We start from the raw sequence: 16,577 nt of genomic DNA on the forward strand, positions 1-16,577 counted from the left end.
TAAATTTATTTATTTATTAAAGATTTCTGTCTCTTCCCAGCCACCGCCTCCCATTTCCCTCCCCCTCCCCTAATTAAGTCCCCCCCCCCCAGCCCGAAAAGCAATCAGGGTTCCCTGTCCTGTGGGAAGTCCAAGGAACCCCCACCTCCATCCAGGTCTAGTAAGTTGAGCATCCAAACTGCCTAGGCTCCCACAAAGCCAGTACGTGCAGTGGGATCAGAAACCCAGTGCCATCTGCCCAGATTACATTCCTTTGAGTATCCTTTTGGTTACTTCCTGCAGGTAATGGTGTTTGATTGTATAAAGAACAAATAGGATATTTCCATATAATTTCATTGGCTTGTTGCCACATGATCGAAAAGTCTTTTTGTTCGAGATCAGCCTGGTCTACAAGAGCTAGTTCCAGGACAGTCTCCAAAACCACAGAGAAACCCTGTCTCGAAGAACCAAAAATAAAATAAAAAAAAAATATCTGTTATTGACATGATTTTAAATGAGATTCTGAGGCCTTCAGCACATTTCCAATCAATAATTGATTAATTTTTGTATCAGATGTGTTTTATGTATATGGAATGATTCCTACTCCTGATTTTCTCTTGTAACTGAATAAATAATAAAGTCAATTCTATAAAAAAAATGGTAGCTGCATTTAAGACTAAACAGAGGAGCTTAGTTTACGTAAGATGTATTTAGAAACTATCATATACAAAGTATGGTAACTGTGAAATAAATGGCTGCCCAAAGCATGCCATTACAAGGTAAAACATACTTTCATTTTAGTTTAACTTTTCCTAACAGGCAAGGTTCACAAACAAGTAATTTTTGTAAAAGTTGCACAACAATAATTATTGTAACCTATATCTAATATATATCCAACATGAGGGATAAATGACAAGTAGACGTGAATAAATCAATTGTAGATAATATTTTATAGAAAGATATAATTTAAAATCAATAATCGGGATGACCAGTAACATAAGGAAGGATATGAGCTTTCCTTGCTCATTTTCAGTCCACACTGACTGTTGTCCTAGTTTTTCAGAAGCAGAACTCTGAGGCTAACCCAGTAACTGTTCTTAATCCTTTGCTCTGTTGCCCAAACCCAACATTCATCATCCTAGTCCCCCTTACAGTTGGGAGTGGCCATGTGCTTATTTTTATTTAGTCAACAAGACTCAAGTGGGAGTGTTAAGAGCTCAGGGAAATCTTTAATTCCCTAGGAAGGGTATCAAAAGGTGGCACTACCAGCCCCTCTTTTTTTTTCTGATTATAATGCAGATTTAATAACTTGTTCTCAACTTTCTATTTAAAATCAATAATCAGGATGACCAGTAGCTAAATACCGGAGAATGGGTGGAATGATGTCTTGGAGCTGTGGCAGGTCACTAGCCTGCTGGACTAACTGAGACCTTCTTGGACTACATTTGCTCAAAGGGAAGGAGATAAAGCATGTTTGAGCAAGTCTCTACTACCCTGACTGTCTGCTACACACAGCCAGAGCACTCCTAACAAATACATCTTGGGTAGTCTCCTCCTGAAGCCTACATTCGAAACTCTTCAGCCTGATCCTAAGACAAAATCTAGACGAAGCTCATCTTCCAGTTCTTGGTGGCTCCTTTTTCACACCATGTGCCCATCTCTGACTCTTTCCAGCACCGTCACCTGTACCACCTGGTGCATGCACACATACCCTGCGATGCTCGCTCTACCTCTGCAATCTGCCTTTCCTTTTCTAACTTTGCCACACCAATTTCCTTCACAGGTTCTGCCCCAGCCTTCTTCTGCGGCTCACCTTCTAAGCAAACTTTCCCTTCTTGAAATTCTTAGCAGCATTTTACTTATACAGCTTAAAAGCACTTATCATTCTTTACCTTCTATTATAATTACTTCTGAATCCAATATTTCCCAAGATAACCATAAGATAAAATATGATTTTTATATTTACCTATTCATTTCCATGCTACAAATGCCTAGGATATATTACAAGTACTTGAGAGAGAGCAAATAAATCAGTAAGTATGTGATCTTTATTTCCTTAAATTAGCACTTAAACTGGTCAGGGAATTTTAGAAAACACTATGATGGGCAGGTTTGCAAAATTCTAATTTTTGCAAAATTGTAATTTTAGATTCCCAGAGACAACAAAAATAGCCCTTGGAGAGAGATAATTGCATATGTGACACATAGTAAATCATTCCCTAGTACTGGTCCCTACCAAAATATGGAGGGGAAGTGAACTCAGTCTGGAATTCAGCATAGAAACTGCCACACAGGGCAGAAGACATGGGACTTTGTCCTCAACTAACTTCTAGTTGTATCCCACTGAAACTAAACTTCAAAAGCTGCGAACTATGAATCAACTGTAGGCCATGCTACCTAGTGTGCCTGTCTGGTAAATCTTCATGAACAAGATCAGGTTTACCCCAAGAGAGTCTGACTAAAAGGGAAGTGGGAACATCGGCTTTCCCTATGTTCTCTGTCTACCACTGGTTAGCAACCTGAGAAAGGCTGGCAAACAATCATCTCTTGCACAGTTGGCAAAGTCATGTTTAATGAAAGCAAAGTAGGAGATAAGGGACCCAAGGGAGCCTCGGAACCAGGTCTCTCCCAAGCACCTCCTGCCGCGTCCTGAAAGCTTAGGAGTGAAACCTGTGGATGAAGAAATTCATCTTGTTTTACGGCAGGACACCCCTGGAAAGGTGCTAAAGTGAAGGACTGATGAAGATTTGAAAACACTTCTACAGGGTTTGACATGTAGTTGATCCAGAAGCAGGAAATCCAGGCCCAGGAAGGTGAGGGATAACCCAGGAGTCACAGCCAGAAGCCGTGGGGCTGGGATCTGAAGCCAGCAGCAGCACCTGGTTTGAAAGCCACTGCACTATTGTGCTCGTGCTTTCTCTCAGAGAATGCCAGTCTCCTCAGCTTTACGGGACACAGAATGACACTCCCCAAATGGACCATAAGAACTTAGGAGCAGACCTCAGAAGAGTCTCAAAGCTGAGCAGGACTGGGAGGCTTGCGTGAAAAGAGAGGAACGAAGGAGGGAAGGAGGGGGGGAGGAGGAAGAAAGAAATAAATTTATCCCTACACAGACCAAGGAAGTACTCTAAAATGTCAGGGCCTTATTCCTCTGAAGAAGTTTGAAATGGAATGTTGGAGAAAAGCTGGAAGTACTGTTTTAAACAGAGGACATATCTCTACACAACATCAAGTGTAAAGCTGTTAATCCACTGACGTGTAGTTTCTGGGATTATTTTGTTCCACATTAGTTGACAGGTTTGGTAAAAGATACGGAACTGATTTTCCTTGGCCTTAAAGTATAAACAGCAATGTTTATAATCTTTGCAGAATTCAGAGAAGCACAGAGCTCTCTAATTGCAAAGTGTCTCTTCCAGATAATGTTATGTGACAGTGTTTACCAAGAAAACGGTCAATAAGGTATTGTATGTTGATACAGACAATGTTAACTAAAAGGGAGGAAATCATCTTGATTAACCTGAATGTCCAAGAGTCTCCCAGGCTTTAGTGAGGTCCTGCTTCTATATTAGCAGTCAAGGAGAAGTGTACTCAACTGGAAAATATGGCTCTCTTCTGAAGCATTCTCTATGTTCGTAAAAGTCTTACAGCCAGCAGTCACTTTCATGGAAGGCAAAATAACTGAGAAATGAAAGTTAATTCAAATTTGGGATATTATTCATTTAACCTTCCTACAAATAAATGCAATTTTCTAAACAATACTAACTCCTGGTATAGATTCTTTCTTTGAAAAGGCAAATCCTGATGGCAACACATCACATACATTACTTAACCCACCTGTGGTCTCACAGTGGACTCTAATTTAAGAACACTTGCTTGTATTAAGTCTTATTGAGACCTGTGGGCATTTCCTCACCATGAAACATGGTATCTGCTTGCCACTTTAAAATTGCTATGAAGGAAAATGATGTATACACGGTTCTGATGAAGAAAACAATTAATGGATATTGTAACAAAGGGGCCAGATATATATGGTCCCACTGTAAGGCAGACCCTGGTTGCATTTGAGAAGTTTGGCTGTGGTGGCAGAGAAATTCCTCCTTGTCTTCTGCTGAGAAACACTTTCTGGGATTGCTCACTGAGAGAAAAACTTAAGGCTAGGTGGGTACATGTTGGTCTTACCCCAGACAAACTAGATGTCAGCAGATTGTCTTACCCCTGCCTCTACACTACGTCCAAACACTTCTGCCCCATGGTTTACTACTGGAAAAAATAAACAATGAGATTTAAAAGGCAACCAGTGTTTTCCAACATAACTGATATCAAATCTCCTTTCTTCCCATAACAAACATCTGTCTCACCTTGCTAACCCCAGACACAATTTTAGCTGAATCCCCCAAGAGAAAATGCAGCTACTCTTCCCCCTGTTCTGTTAGTCCCTCAGGCTGCTCCAGGGCTCCCCCATCCTTCTCAGAGAGACAATGATGTGCTGACCACTGGCACACACAGGGCCTCTGCCTCTCCTCGGCAGTCCTCTAAATCTCAAATCTCGCTCCAGTGCCAGCTCCCTCAAATCTGTAGCATGTGACACTCTACCAAGAACCTCAGCAAAGTAAAGATGCCGAAGCTGCCTACATTTGTTCTTCTCCTCATCCACAGTGGCTGGGTGCTGGTTTCCTACCGCCTGCCACGCCTCTTGCTTCACAGTGCAAGAGAACAAGCTGGGAAGCTCCCCACAGCCATTCTAATAGGAAGCACAGCTCTGAGGAAGCAGCCAGACTCGACAAGCCTTCTGTTACTATAAAAACCAATGCGTTAGCTCATACATCTTTCCTTGTAATAAGATCTGAAATCTCTCAGGACTCCTAGCCCAGCAGCATCAGAGGAAAAGGGCTTTCCTGTCCTCTGACTGACCTTGCAATGAGCTACTGAAGACTTGGTCTTGTTTTAACAGGACGCTTTCTGTGACAAGGGTTAAACCAGTCATCTTTTTCCTTTGAAGGTTTGTCACCTATGTCTTCAAACATGTGGCTATTCTAAGAAACTGAAGCCCCAGAAAAGGCTGAAATTAAATACCTTAAGTGGAAAAAAAAGAAAGTGCTATTCTAGATGCATACAACTGAAGGGAGTTAGCAGAGCTCAGAGACAGAAAGTGAATCCTGGATAAGGCTGTTTGAATAAGATGAAAATATCTAAGTTTAGTAAGTACCAAATTAAGGCGTGGAGAGGGTCAGTAATGTTCCCTTCTCACTAAAACTAGCTGCCATAAGCCGCTTTCTATACAGCAATCCTATAGCCCCAAGCATGTTCAGTTACTTACCATGTTAGTTACAGTATTTTAAAAACTCAACACAAGCTATTCACAATTTTTTTTTCACAATTAAAACTTTCAAATAATGTTTGGAAATAAAAAAAAAAGTACCTTTTCCAATTCTCTTGGGATTCGCATACAAGTGTACACTCTTTCTCTTCGCTCTGTATACTTGGCCTCGTTATGTTCAAGGAAGTACCCTCTTGTTAGTTCAGCACTGAGGAACCTCAATAATGAAAGTTCTACAGAAAAAAGAAAATGACACAAAACAAAAAGAACAGTGTTTATCATGGAACTCACAGGGGAGCTGGGGCCATAAGTAATACACATAGGAAGCGAAAGGGGAATGCCACAATCTGTGCCTTGATGAGAGGGACACCCAAATGACTGGAGGCTACTGTTGGGGACTGAGTGCTGGTGCATAAACTGAAAACACTAACGAGCATGGAAGGGATGGTTACCGAGAGCCAGAGAAGTCAGAACATCTTTCCAACCAGATCTGGGTCTCATGGTGCTACAGGTGTGGACGGTAGAGACACAGAAGAAAGAGTAGCTATGAAGACTCCATCAAGTAGGTATTCCAGTAGCCCAGAGGCCTGGAAGGCACTGCTTTCAGCCCATCCCTATGCCAGGACAGCCATGCAGATACAGGTCAGCTCCCTCCCGCTCGGGTAAGCCGGAGAGCCTGCAGAAGTGGGCTAGCAGCGGCACCTCTCCTTGTGACAGCTTATTCCTACTATGTGGAAGTTTCCCACCGCCTTGAGGTCATTAGCCACACAAAGTGGAACCTCCCTTTCCAGAGGCTGGTCCACTTGTGCATGTTTCCTCTGCTCCTCCAGCATAAGTTCATCGGGCAGTTTAGATTAGCCGAGGAAGGCAAGGCCAAAGTAGCTGAAATGTGTTCAGCTCTGCTGGATTTGAGGTAAGCAGATGAGGTGGAGATGCCCGAGCCCATTCTTTCTGGTGTGCCATGTTTCCCATGGTACCTCAACAACCTGGCCATCACCAACTCACTCTACAGGAGGCCAAACTTTCCTCCAGGATAGCAAAAGTTTTCAAACTCACCCCTGAGCTTGCGCTCTGCTCTAACAAATGTGGCAAGTGGGGACAATCAAAATGAGCCTCAGAAGGTTCTTGCAAACCGGAAGCAGGCTTAGCTGAGGGTCTGAACAGTATGCCCTAAAGCTTACTTCCATCAGCACTGGAACGATTCCAAGCTCTGGTCACATGCCTGACTTCTGCTAAGTGGAATGCTGTATGTAAGTACACACATACACACACCTCTAAACAGCAGACTAATATTGTATTTGCAGAATTGCTAATATACCAAGAAATATCTGAGTTTGAAATGGAGGAGGGCAAGACTTCATGGGGAGAAATGTCACCATTTCCCCATAGTTGCTTGGCACAGGGTTGGCAGGGTCACTGTGCACCCTGGGCACCCACCCTGCTTTCCCTTCTTAGGGTGTTACAGTTAAGTCATGGGGTGAAGTAGACACAAAATACAAATGCTTCTGCTTATATTAACAGATGCTCAGACTTAAAGGTGCGCTATAACCTCACCCACAAAGAGTAAAACTTTGGGTGAGAAACTTTCTAGAACTACAGCAAAATTTTAAGGGAAAAAGAGAGCCCCAATGTGCTGCATATGAGAAACACTAACCCTAAAGAAAGCTACGCTTATACTGAGTTCAGTGTCAACTTTTGGCACTACCCATCTAATCCAACACGGACTTAACTGAGGATGATCTACATGAACATAAAAGGAGGATTAATCCAAATGTTCAACATTAGTGGAACTTAGTAAATATCAATGATACACCTTTAAAAGACAATCAACTCAGAAGTATAAAAGAAGAGAATACAAGTCTCTAGAAGAGAAGGGCTGGGTGCTATGGCTAGCACTGTCTGAGACTGGGGAGTTGGCAGCACCTCAGGCCCTCAGCCTTGGCCCATGGTTCTCAGTGATTATGATTATAAATGACAGCCTAAGGGCCCTGGGCCTAACCCCTTGGAGCAGTGTCAAGGTGCCATCTCAGGATCGGAGGTTTCCTGCTCAACATGAGCCAGAAGTAGGGGATACTAGGAGTCTGTCATCTGTACTAAAGAGACACACAGGCAGGTCATTATACAATAGCTTTATATTTTAAAAGCAAACTATAACAAACTATAACAAAAAGCCCCGGATACACCTTGTTTTACTGGGAAAATTCTCTGCCATAGTGGGGTTTTGCTTGGTGACTGCGGAGGTCAGTTTTTGACATATTCAGTGCTTTGTTCTGGTCCACGAAAAGAACGTGGGGTCAGCTGGAGAAGGGACTACCGTACCAACTCTCCTACCTTTGAGGTCTGTGACGGTCAAGTCACAAATCTCAAGTTCCCCAAAGAGAAAACTGAGCCTGCTGCCAGTTCCACCTGTTTATGTCTTGCCTTTCACACAGATCCTGAGGCACTTGCCAGTGTTTGTGGGAGAGCAGATGAAAGCCACAAGGCAGATGCAGTTTCGTGTCTACATATTAGCTGTAATAGTAACCATTCCTGGTGTGCTTGTTAACTAATATCTATTAATACTATTTCTGCAATCCTGGTTCTACAGTGAAAAGTATCACAAGTACATTTAACAAACAATATAACCTACCCTACATTAGATTTCATAAACAGGCCATGATATGCTCAAAAACGTTATGACCGTATTATAAACACAAAAGAGGACCATGTGAGGAATCTACCTCTAGAAATACAAGAATCTTAGTGTTAAGCACCAAGTTAAATTCTTAACTCCTGCCCCACGTTAGATTCTATAATGCTAAAACATTAAATCATAAAAGAGTATTCTTTAATTACAAGTACTCAAAACTGTAAAACCAGTTCTATAGCTACGGCTGTCTTGCAGATGAAGAAAAAGAAAACCAAGGCACCTTTCCGGTGGTGACGACCTCCCTACGAGAACATACCTCTCGCAAAGGAGGAAAAGAGGAAACACAAGAAAAAGCGCCTGGTGCAGAGCCCCAATTCCTACTTTATGGATGTGAAGTGCCCAGGAGGCTATAGAATCAGCACGGTCTTTAGCCATGCGCAGACGGTAGTCCTGTGTGTCGGCTGCTCCCCTGTCCTCTGTCAGCCTACAGGCAGGAAAGCAAGACTGACAGAAGGATGCTCCTTCAGGAGGAAGCAGCACCGAAAAGCACCAGATTCGAGATGAGTGGGAACCATCCCAATAAACACATTTTGGATATATATAAAAAAAAAAAAGAAAGAAAAAAAAGAAAACCAAGGCATAGAGAAGCAAAGGCACCTCCGAGGTTACCCCAAAACCAAGTGATAGACCAGAGTGAGAGTTCTGGTCAAGTGGGCGTTTTTCACTACTAGATTGCACATTCCAGTACTGTTCTTTCTTGAGACAGGGAGTTGCTATGGCTGGCTGGTCTAGAACTCACATACAGATCAGGCTGGCCTCAAACTTGCAGTGATCCTCCTGTCTCTGTTCCAAGTTACTAGAATTATACACATGAGACACCGTGCCCAGCTTCCAAGTGTTTTTGAAAATAGACACCTGTACTCCTTCTGAAAAACCAAGTACCCCATCAGTCCCTATTCTCTGTACTTCCACAGAACCTGAGGTCACTTCTGTGCAGCCACACTAAGCCAGTGCACTCCCTTAGGAGACCATAAACCAAGTACCATGTACCTGATTTTTATAACGTCCCTCCTAAGCAAGCTCTAAATGTAACAGTTGTCTCTGCACACAACCCATGCTAATGTGCTGGAGAATGCTTTTCAAAGGTACAGTAAAATAATGCTTACTAAAGCCCAGGCTTCATGGTAGGAAAAAGCGTGAAGGTGTTATCCTGCCTCCTTAACAATAAGGAGATAAGATCCTGTTTAAGGGATGGGATCCTTCTACTCTGAGGCAGCTTACAAATGTCTTCTCTTCACCGCCTCATATAATTCTCAGAACAATTATAACTAAAGAGGGGGAGACAACAGTATTCACATGATACAAATGAAGAAAGAGAAAATCAACAGATCTGTCGACCCACTTAAAGGACAAACATGAGAGCAAAGCCCAGAACTCTGACCGGCAAACGCATGACGCTCTCTCTCCTGCTATGATTACATCCACACCCACTGTTGGTTATGTTAGAGAAAGACCTGGCTAGAGTCTGCTCTGACCCGTGTCAAAGGAAGGGGCGTCCACTGCCTTGGACCTGACCTGTCATGTTGGCCTTGCTGCCTGTGCCACTATCCTCCTCACTCCCCGGAGAGGTGGCATTCTATAGACCTATCTGAGTTTACTTGTACTATGACTTAGGGTATAATCTTTTGAAAATAGAGCAACTTTACTATTTAATTATAAGTATGTCTATATTAGAAGAGTGTACACATTAATAAGGTAAAATAACACCAATCATAAGTCCAAATCAATTCCACCAGTGTATTTAAATCAGTATTCACCTATCACAGAAAAGCTCTGTAAACCTGTTCTTTAAATTGAGAAATAACTGTATCAATCCTTTTCCTCACCCCTGAAACAGAACTATTAGTCTTACTCATCAGAGTTAGCTTACTTTAGAAACTAGAAGCTAGGCTCAAAAAGTATTTATTAAAATAATGAGTAATCATACATATATTTATATGTTCAGCAATAGGTCTAAATAGATCTTTCTTAAAATACTGCACTGCACATTTAAAACAGCAAATTGGAAAGGAATGCTGGTTGACTGTTAAACTATGAAACATGCATATCTCCAGCCTTAAGAAAAGAAAGTGTTTCTGAAGTTTAAACAGATACCTTAAATACTAAACATACTTTTCTTACACATAGGCATGTTTTGTACAGGGAAACTAGGAATCAACTTTTCTAGGAGACAGCACAATAGTAGTTTTGCCCTCCTAAATCAAATGTAAGAAAAAGAACCATTTTGCATACTATATTTAATTTCTTGAAGCTTTTTATTGTTTATTTTGTTTTTTAAGACTTAGGCTTGCTCCCCTTGTAACCCAGGCTGGCCTTGAACTCAGAATCTTCCTACTTCTGCCTCCCACCCTTTAAAAAATGTTTACGATCTTATTTAGGACAGTAAAAAGGAAAAGTCTAGAGACAGAAAGGTACAAAAATGTGAGAAGTGTATCAACAAACCTATAGCCAGCTTACAGGTCACAAACAATAAGATGCAGGAACTATGAATTGTTTGAAGCACATTGTCAATCTGTGGGAACTGGTAACAGAAAACCAGTTGGCTTTTCTGGGTTTCCGTTTTCTTTCTGCTCATGGGGCTACAGCAAGATGTGCAAAGGCAAGGAGAGGAAACAAATGGGACAAGGGTGAGCTCCGTAAGTCAGCATGCTAGAGAACAACAGTCCAGCACCCGTCCAGCACCAACAGCACTGATGACCACACCTGCCATCAGGCGTCTCTTTACAAGCAAGGCTTATCTGCTCACCCCCTACACCTGCCTTATTGGGAACTGTTTCATGCTCCTGGGCAGGTGTCATGTTTATCTTATAACAAACCTGTTAAGTCTCCATGGAGAGTAAAATAGCTAAGTTAAATACTGTTTAGTAGTGGCCTGATGAAACAGAGCCAAGTGGATTAAGCAAGTAGTCTAAACAAAAGCAATTCAACAACTGAACCAAGCTAAGAACACAGATTGCCTAATTTGTAGTCCAAAGTTGACTTGCTGGGCATCAATTCCCAAAGGCAAGTACAGCTACACAGAGCCTCTCTCACCTGGAACTTTGTGGATGAGTCAAATGGGACAACACAGGAATAGGATGATATGCACTACTTACTATCTGGTCTATGTCTAAAAGTGCAACATGAAAAGGCAAGAATTTAAGAGTATGAAGAAAGAACAAGGTGAGACTGCAGTTCTTGGTGATCACTATTCCCAGAGTTCGAGGCCAGGGAGCACATACAAGAATGGTGAGTAGCGTATCCATTTCTAACTGTGCTAACGTGTAAGTAGAATATCTGTCAGACAATACATGAGTATTAAAAAAAGATGCTGCTGAGAATCAAATGAGAGCAGAGTCTGCGAAGCAGAAAAAAACATAACTGACAGATAAATGCACGTCATATTTATAGCTGTATATACTCAAACTAATATACATATATACATATTTTCTTCAACAAATAATTAGGATGGGCAGGAACACAATAACAAAATGAACCTTGACCACTATACTTCATTTTATTTCACTTAAAGTATGAACAAGCATCTTAACTGGATATTCATTTAAAGAGACTGCTAGACTGCTCGGACTGACCAACAAATGTCTTATAATAAAAGCCCTGAATTCCTTGGAGGAAAATGGTAAAGGGGGCAGTGGAACTAAGTGACGGTTAGGGCCATCTAGAGACCAAGATTATGACTTTCAAAGGGAGCAGAAAAGACTGCCCTAGCTTGCAGAGGGAGGCCAGGGCAAGTCCAAAGGAGCCTTTACAGAGAAGGGTCAAGTAATACTTTATTTAGGGTGAGCACCCAGTTGTAGGAGAGACTATGACTCAGGGAGAGATGTTGCCAGTCTGACACCAGGTGGTGCTCTCTGGCCCAACCGGTAAGTTTCCTATATTTTGGATAGGAGGCAAAGAAAGATAACAGCCTTGAAAGAATGCACAGGAGGTGAATCAAGAATGCATAGATTTCTACTCTAGGCAGATGCCACTGCCAAATGAAGTCCCAGTCAGAGGTGGGCAGTGAGAGCTGCTTGAATCTTAAAGTCAGACACCAGGGGACAGAATGGGGTGGTTCATATGGAACCCACAGAGGAAAACCACTGGCTGGTACCTCTCACTGAAATGGTCCCGCGATGCCTGCCTAGGTCCCTAATGTCACCTACCAAAACAGGGGTAGCCACTATCCGTCCTTTACACAAGACTGATGGACAGAGGAACAAGGGGGGTCATCCCAATAGCTAATGCTGTGTATCTCCCTAGTAAGGACTGGAAGGTGACAACTCTAGCTTCTGACCTACTAAGTACACTCTGCTCAGTGGACCGCCTTGGGGAAGAACAAGTGTGTGCTAAGAGGTGAGTGTATGGAAATCCAAGTATCCAGGGGCACCCTAGGAAAGTCCACCTCTTCACAAGTTCAAGGTCTGAGTTCACCAAGGGCTCCTCACAGCTTCGTTCTTTTCTTCTTCATGCAAACAACATACGGTTTCAACAGTAACGGCTTTCCCAAAGCTCAGAAATATTTCAAAGAAACTGTACTGAAACCTGGTCACCTCGATTTGCTTGCTGCAGTCAATCTAAGTAAACAAGCAGCCGAGAGATGGAAGACTTTGTCTTATTAGGTCCTGCCAATTCAGAGAGCAAACACTCTTGCAGGGGAGAGTTTAACCGACAACTAAACCAAATAGAGAATGCTGGAAAAATTTGAAGTGGCTAATCGAAAAAGACCAAACAAGGCACAGCCTGTGTCCAAGTTTTCAAAGATACGGGGACCGACGTTAAACTCTACATCCAATTCTGAGAAGGGGCAACTCTATCAGATCTATCCACCCGTCATTCTGTACTGCTAAAACTTCAACCCCCACAGTGAATGGTAACATGAATGTGTGTTTATACAGGCTGCACGCTCTAGAGGCTAACACAGCCCTCATTCCGCTGCAGCAGCTTGGAATAAGTGGGGAGAAATACCATCAAGTTGCTGTCCAAGACCTTGGGCTTCCCATGTAGGAATTAAAATGTAATCACTAGTATACCAAATAAAAGGAACACGCCAAAATCTTCCCTTTTTTCCGGGCTGACTGCAAAGCTTCTCTATGAACACCAAAGCTATTAAAAATTCTTTTAAAATAATAAGGCCCGAGAACACACAGGAAATCTAATATTTTAGCAGTAAGCTTTAAAGTGTTTACGGACGGTGGGGCTCAAAAGTGGTACATGATTTCTTGTGCGGCAATGCTGTTTCTCCTGGCAGAAGTTTGAGGAAAAGTCCACATGTAACATTTTAAGGGGTGCCGCACATTTCGGAGGAAACTACTGAACTTCACGGTCACGACCATACTGTCAGCTGAGTCTACGAAAAACGTATTCCAAGAGTAAGTTAACAGGTTTCCGAGGCTCAACTTCGCATATAACACAGGAGGGAAAAGTCACCTTGGCATAGACATCATCTAGAAAGCCCCGCGCTTCCCATTTTTGACCTCTTTCGGATGCGGGAGACGCCTGTCAACTGTTGAGACCGGCCAGGAGCAGACGGAGACCAGGAGAACAGCCGAGCTCCGGGGCGCACCTGGCTCGGGGATGGCCGCGGGAGCGTCGGGCCGCGCGCACTAGCGGCCGGGGGAGCTGTCACCGGCCGCGGGGACTCGGGAGCCATCGGAGCCGCGGCCGCTCCGCGCGCCGACCCGAGACTGCGGCGTCCCCGCCACCTCAGCCCGCGTCGGACCCTCGGCAGCCCGCCGCGGCCTAGCGCCGCCCGCCCGCTCGCCCGCTCGCCCGCTCGCCCGCTCTCCGCCCGCCTCACCTGCGCGGCCGCGGCGCTTTTCCCGCCGCCGATCGCTCTCGTAGAAGCCCAGTGTCTCGGTGTGCTGCGGCGCGGGCCCGTAGCCGCCACCGCCCGGCTGCTCCGCCTCGCCGCGGCCCGTCCGCTCGGGGCCGTCCGCGCCGCCACCGCCGCCTTCTCCCGGGGCGGCCGCGTCGCAGACGCCCGCCATGTTCCGAGCGCCACACACTGTCCCCGCCACCACCTCCCTCCAGCCGCCCGCCCGGCCTCCGCCTCCCGCCGGCCCCCTCGCCGCCTCGCCCCGCCCCTCGCCCGAGCCGGGGCCGCCGCCATCCGCAGCCCGCCGGCCGGCGCGCGCCATTGGCGTCAGCGGCGCGTGGGAGGCCGCGGTGGCCGCCGCCACGGCCGCCGCCATCTTCTTCCTGCCGTCGCCGTGGCGCGCGGCGGGCTCTGCGGATCGGGCCGCCGTGCCGGGCTCCATGCTGCCGGGTGGCGCGGTGGGGGACGGCGGGCGGCGGCGGGGCTCGGCGTGGCTGTCGGCGCGACCCGAGCCCCTGGTGCCACTGCGGTGACCCGAGTGCGCCGGCGCAACCCGCTTGGCTTTGGCAGCGCGGCGACTGAGGCCGGGCTCCAGCTCCGCGGCTCCCGCCGGCGCCGGCCCGGTGGCTCTGCTGTCTTGGCTGCATCTGTCCTGCATATTTATGATCGTCTGTCACATTCCCTGTCCGTGGACAGTGTCCAAAGCCTAGCTCGGGGGAGCGTGCCAACAGGTGGGGGACTCGGCCCGACGGGCAGTGTGCCTGATGCGCCTGACGCGCCGCGGACATTCTGGGCTGCCTTTCGGGTTAGGTGACAGCGGGTGACAGCCAAGGTGGCCTGGTTCTGTCACTTGGTCACCGCTTTCCTTGGGGCCGCGACCGTAACACTTCGCTGCTAGCCGCTCTGAGCCCACCCGCTGCGGGCTGGGTGGAAATGGATCCGGCTCAGAGTTGGAGACCTTCACCCGAGCTTCCCGCGTGATTGCTGTGCGCTCCAGCAACTGGCACGGTGGCCCCTCGATTGCCTTCTTGCCCACTTCGGAATTTACCTGTATCGTTGCAACTTTTTAATGAGTAAAAGCATAACAAATGCCTCTCCTCGCACTGATCTGCCCTGCACTTAAGAGAACCGATGGAACAGGTCATGGTACATCTAGGAGATCTTATGGGGGTAGCCTGACACCCGACTGTAAACTCCCAGCTTGTAGGACTGTGCACAGCAAGGCCATTTGATAGGAGAGCAGTATGTTTGGGGAGAGGAAAGGTTAAAGAGGAACTTGCAAAGTCCAAGAAATACCAATACCAATCCATTACCTTGTGGAAACCCGAACGATGCAATATATATAAAATCAGTTTTGGCTTTGTTTGGTCAAAACAGAATCATGAAAATCAAAAGGCATTAAGTTTTATAGCCTCTAAAGTTCCTTCCAGCCTAGATTGCATTATTCTCTGGTATTGTGCAAACAACCCCGTTTTGTCTGCTGATTGTTAAGAAGGCAGCCGATTTTATTGCTTTTACCAGTGTCTGTGTCCCTCATCTGTCTGCTTATTGCCCCCACCATTCGCTTGGATCTAGAAGGGATTTGCTCGATTTGCTAAGGGAGGTTTGTAGGAATGGGCTTGCCGCTTTTTGAGTCTCAAACCTGAGGAAAGATGCTATATTTCGAAGGCTGTTGCTATCTTAAATACTCAAAGAGGAAGAGAGGGGCCCAGTCAGGAAATTCAGCCTGTCCAAGAAGTGAAGGTGTTCCAGCCAGAGTAAGCATGATGGACACATGAAAAATTCAAGGGCTTTTGAGCTTCTCTTTTACTGGGCTTTAATACTAGGCCTACATTATTGTATCTGACTTGTGAAACTGCATAATTTCAAACTCACTGTACACACAAAATGCTTTAAATTCAGACAGCATTCTTTCCTTGTATAGATATCTAATTAAATCATCAAGTAGCCTGTTGTATATACAAAGGTTTTTTTAATTTTATTTTACTTATTTCTGTTTTGGGGGGTTGTTTGTTTGCTTTTAATAGGGTCTCATTACATAGACCTGACTGTCCTGGAACTCACTATGTAGACCAGGATGGCTCTGAACTCAAAGATACCTCCCTACCTCTGCCTCCTCAGTGCTGGGACTAAAGGTGTACACCACCATACCCAGCTTTTTTTTTCTTTTCATTTTAAAGATAATTTGACCTGTGGCAGTTAATTCAGAATCCAGGAAGCAGTGCTTCTAATCAACACTTAGGAGCCAGGTGTGGTGGTACACACCTGTACTTCTAACACTCAAGGTCAAGGCAAGATTAGCAACTGGAAACTACCTAGGTGACGGGAGGCCGCTCCTCCCAAACCTCAAAATAATAAGCATTCAGAACCCTCAAAATTAGGTTACAAATAACCTTAAGATACAAATAACTTACTTAGTACAGAACCAGGAAACCTCTGAGGAACACTTAGGTACCAATTAAACATAATTTTTATAAAAGAAAGACAAAGGCTTAGGTTTACAACACTATCATTTAAAAACAGGTGTTTTAAATAACAGCCTTCTCCAAATCAAATATTTTGCATTGAGTTGTAGGACTAGACTTGGATGATAATGAGCTATAGTAAATTTAATTCTGCAAGCAAGAAACATGCTGCTGACTAGGTGTGTTCATGAAAGGAATTAACCAGCCAGGCATGGTGGTGCAGATCTTTGATCCCAGCATCTGGTTGCAGAGGTAGCCAGATGTTTAAGTTGGAAGCCAGCCTGGTCTACACAGTGAGTTCTGGGACAGCCAAAGCGACATAGTGAGACC

The 16,577-nt window shown here is 44.9% G+C and overlaps 1 protein-coding gene across 1 annotated transcript in view; it reads right to left on the bottom strand.

Annotated features, from left to right (window-relative positions):
- Tapt1 (transmembrane anterior posterior transformation 1) overlaps positions 1-14,014 on the bottom strand; it is a 48,140-nt gene extending 34,126 nt beyond the window's left edge. The window contains exons 1-2 of the mRNA XM_041636386.1: positions 13,765-14,014; positions 5,399-5,529 (exon numbers count right to left, since the gene is read on the bottom strand). Coding sequence (XP_041492320.1) covers positions 5,399-5,529; positions 13,765-13,954 — 321 coding nt within the window. The 5' untranslated portion in view covers positions 13,955-14,014. The remainder of the gene's footprint in view (positions 1-5,398; positions 5,530-13,764) is intronic.
- Positions 14,015-16,577: the final 2,563 nt, after the last annotated feature.

This window comes from Microtus oregoni, unplaced genomic scaffold, assembly GCF_018167655.1.
Source record: "Microtus oregoni isolate MIOR12 unplaced genomic scaffold, Mior012 000049F_ref0000343, whole genome shotgun sequence".
NCBI lineage: Eukaryota > Metazoa > Chordata > Mammalia > Rodentia > Cricetidae > Microtus > Microtus oregoni.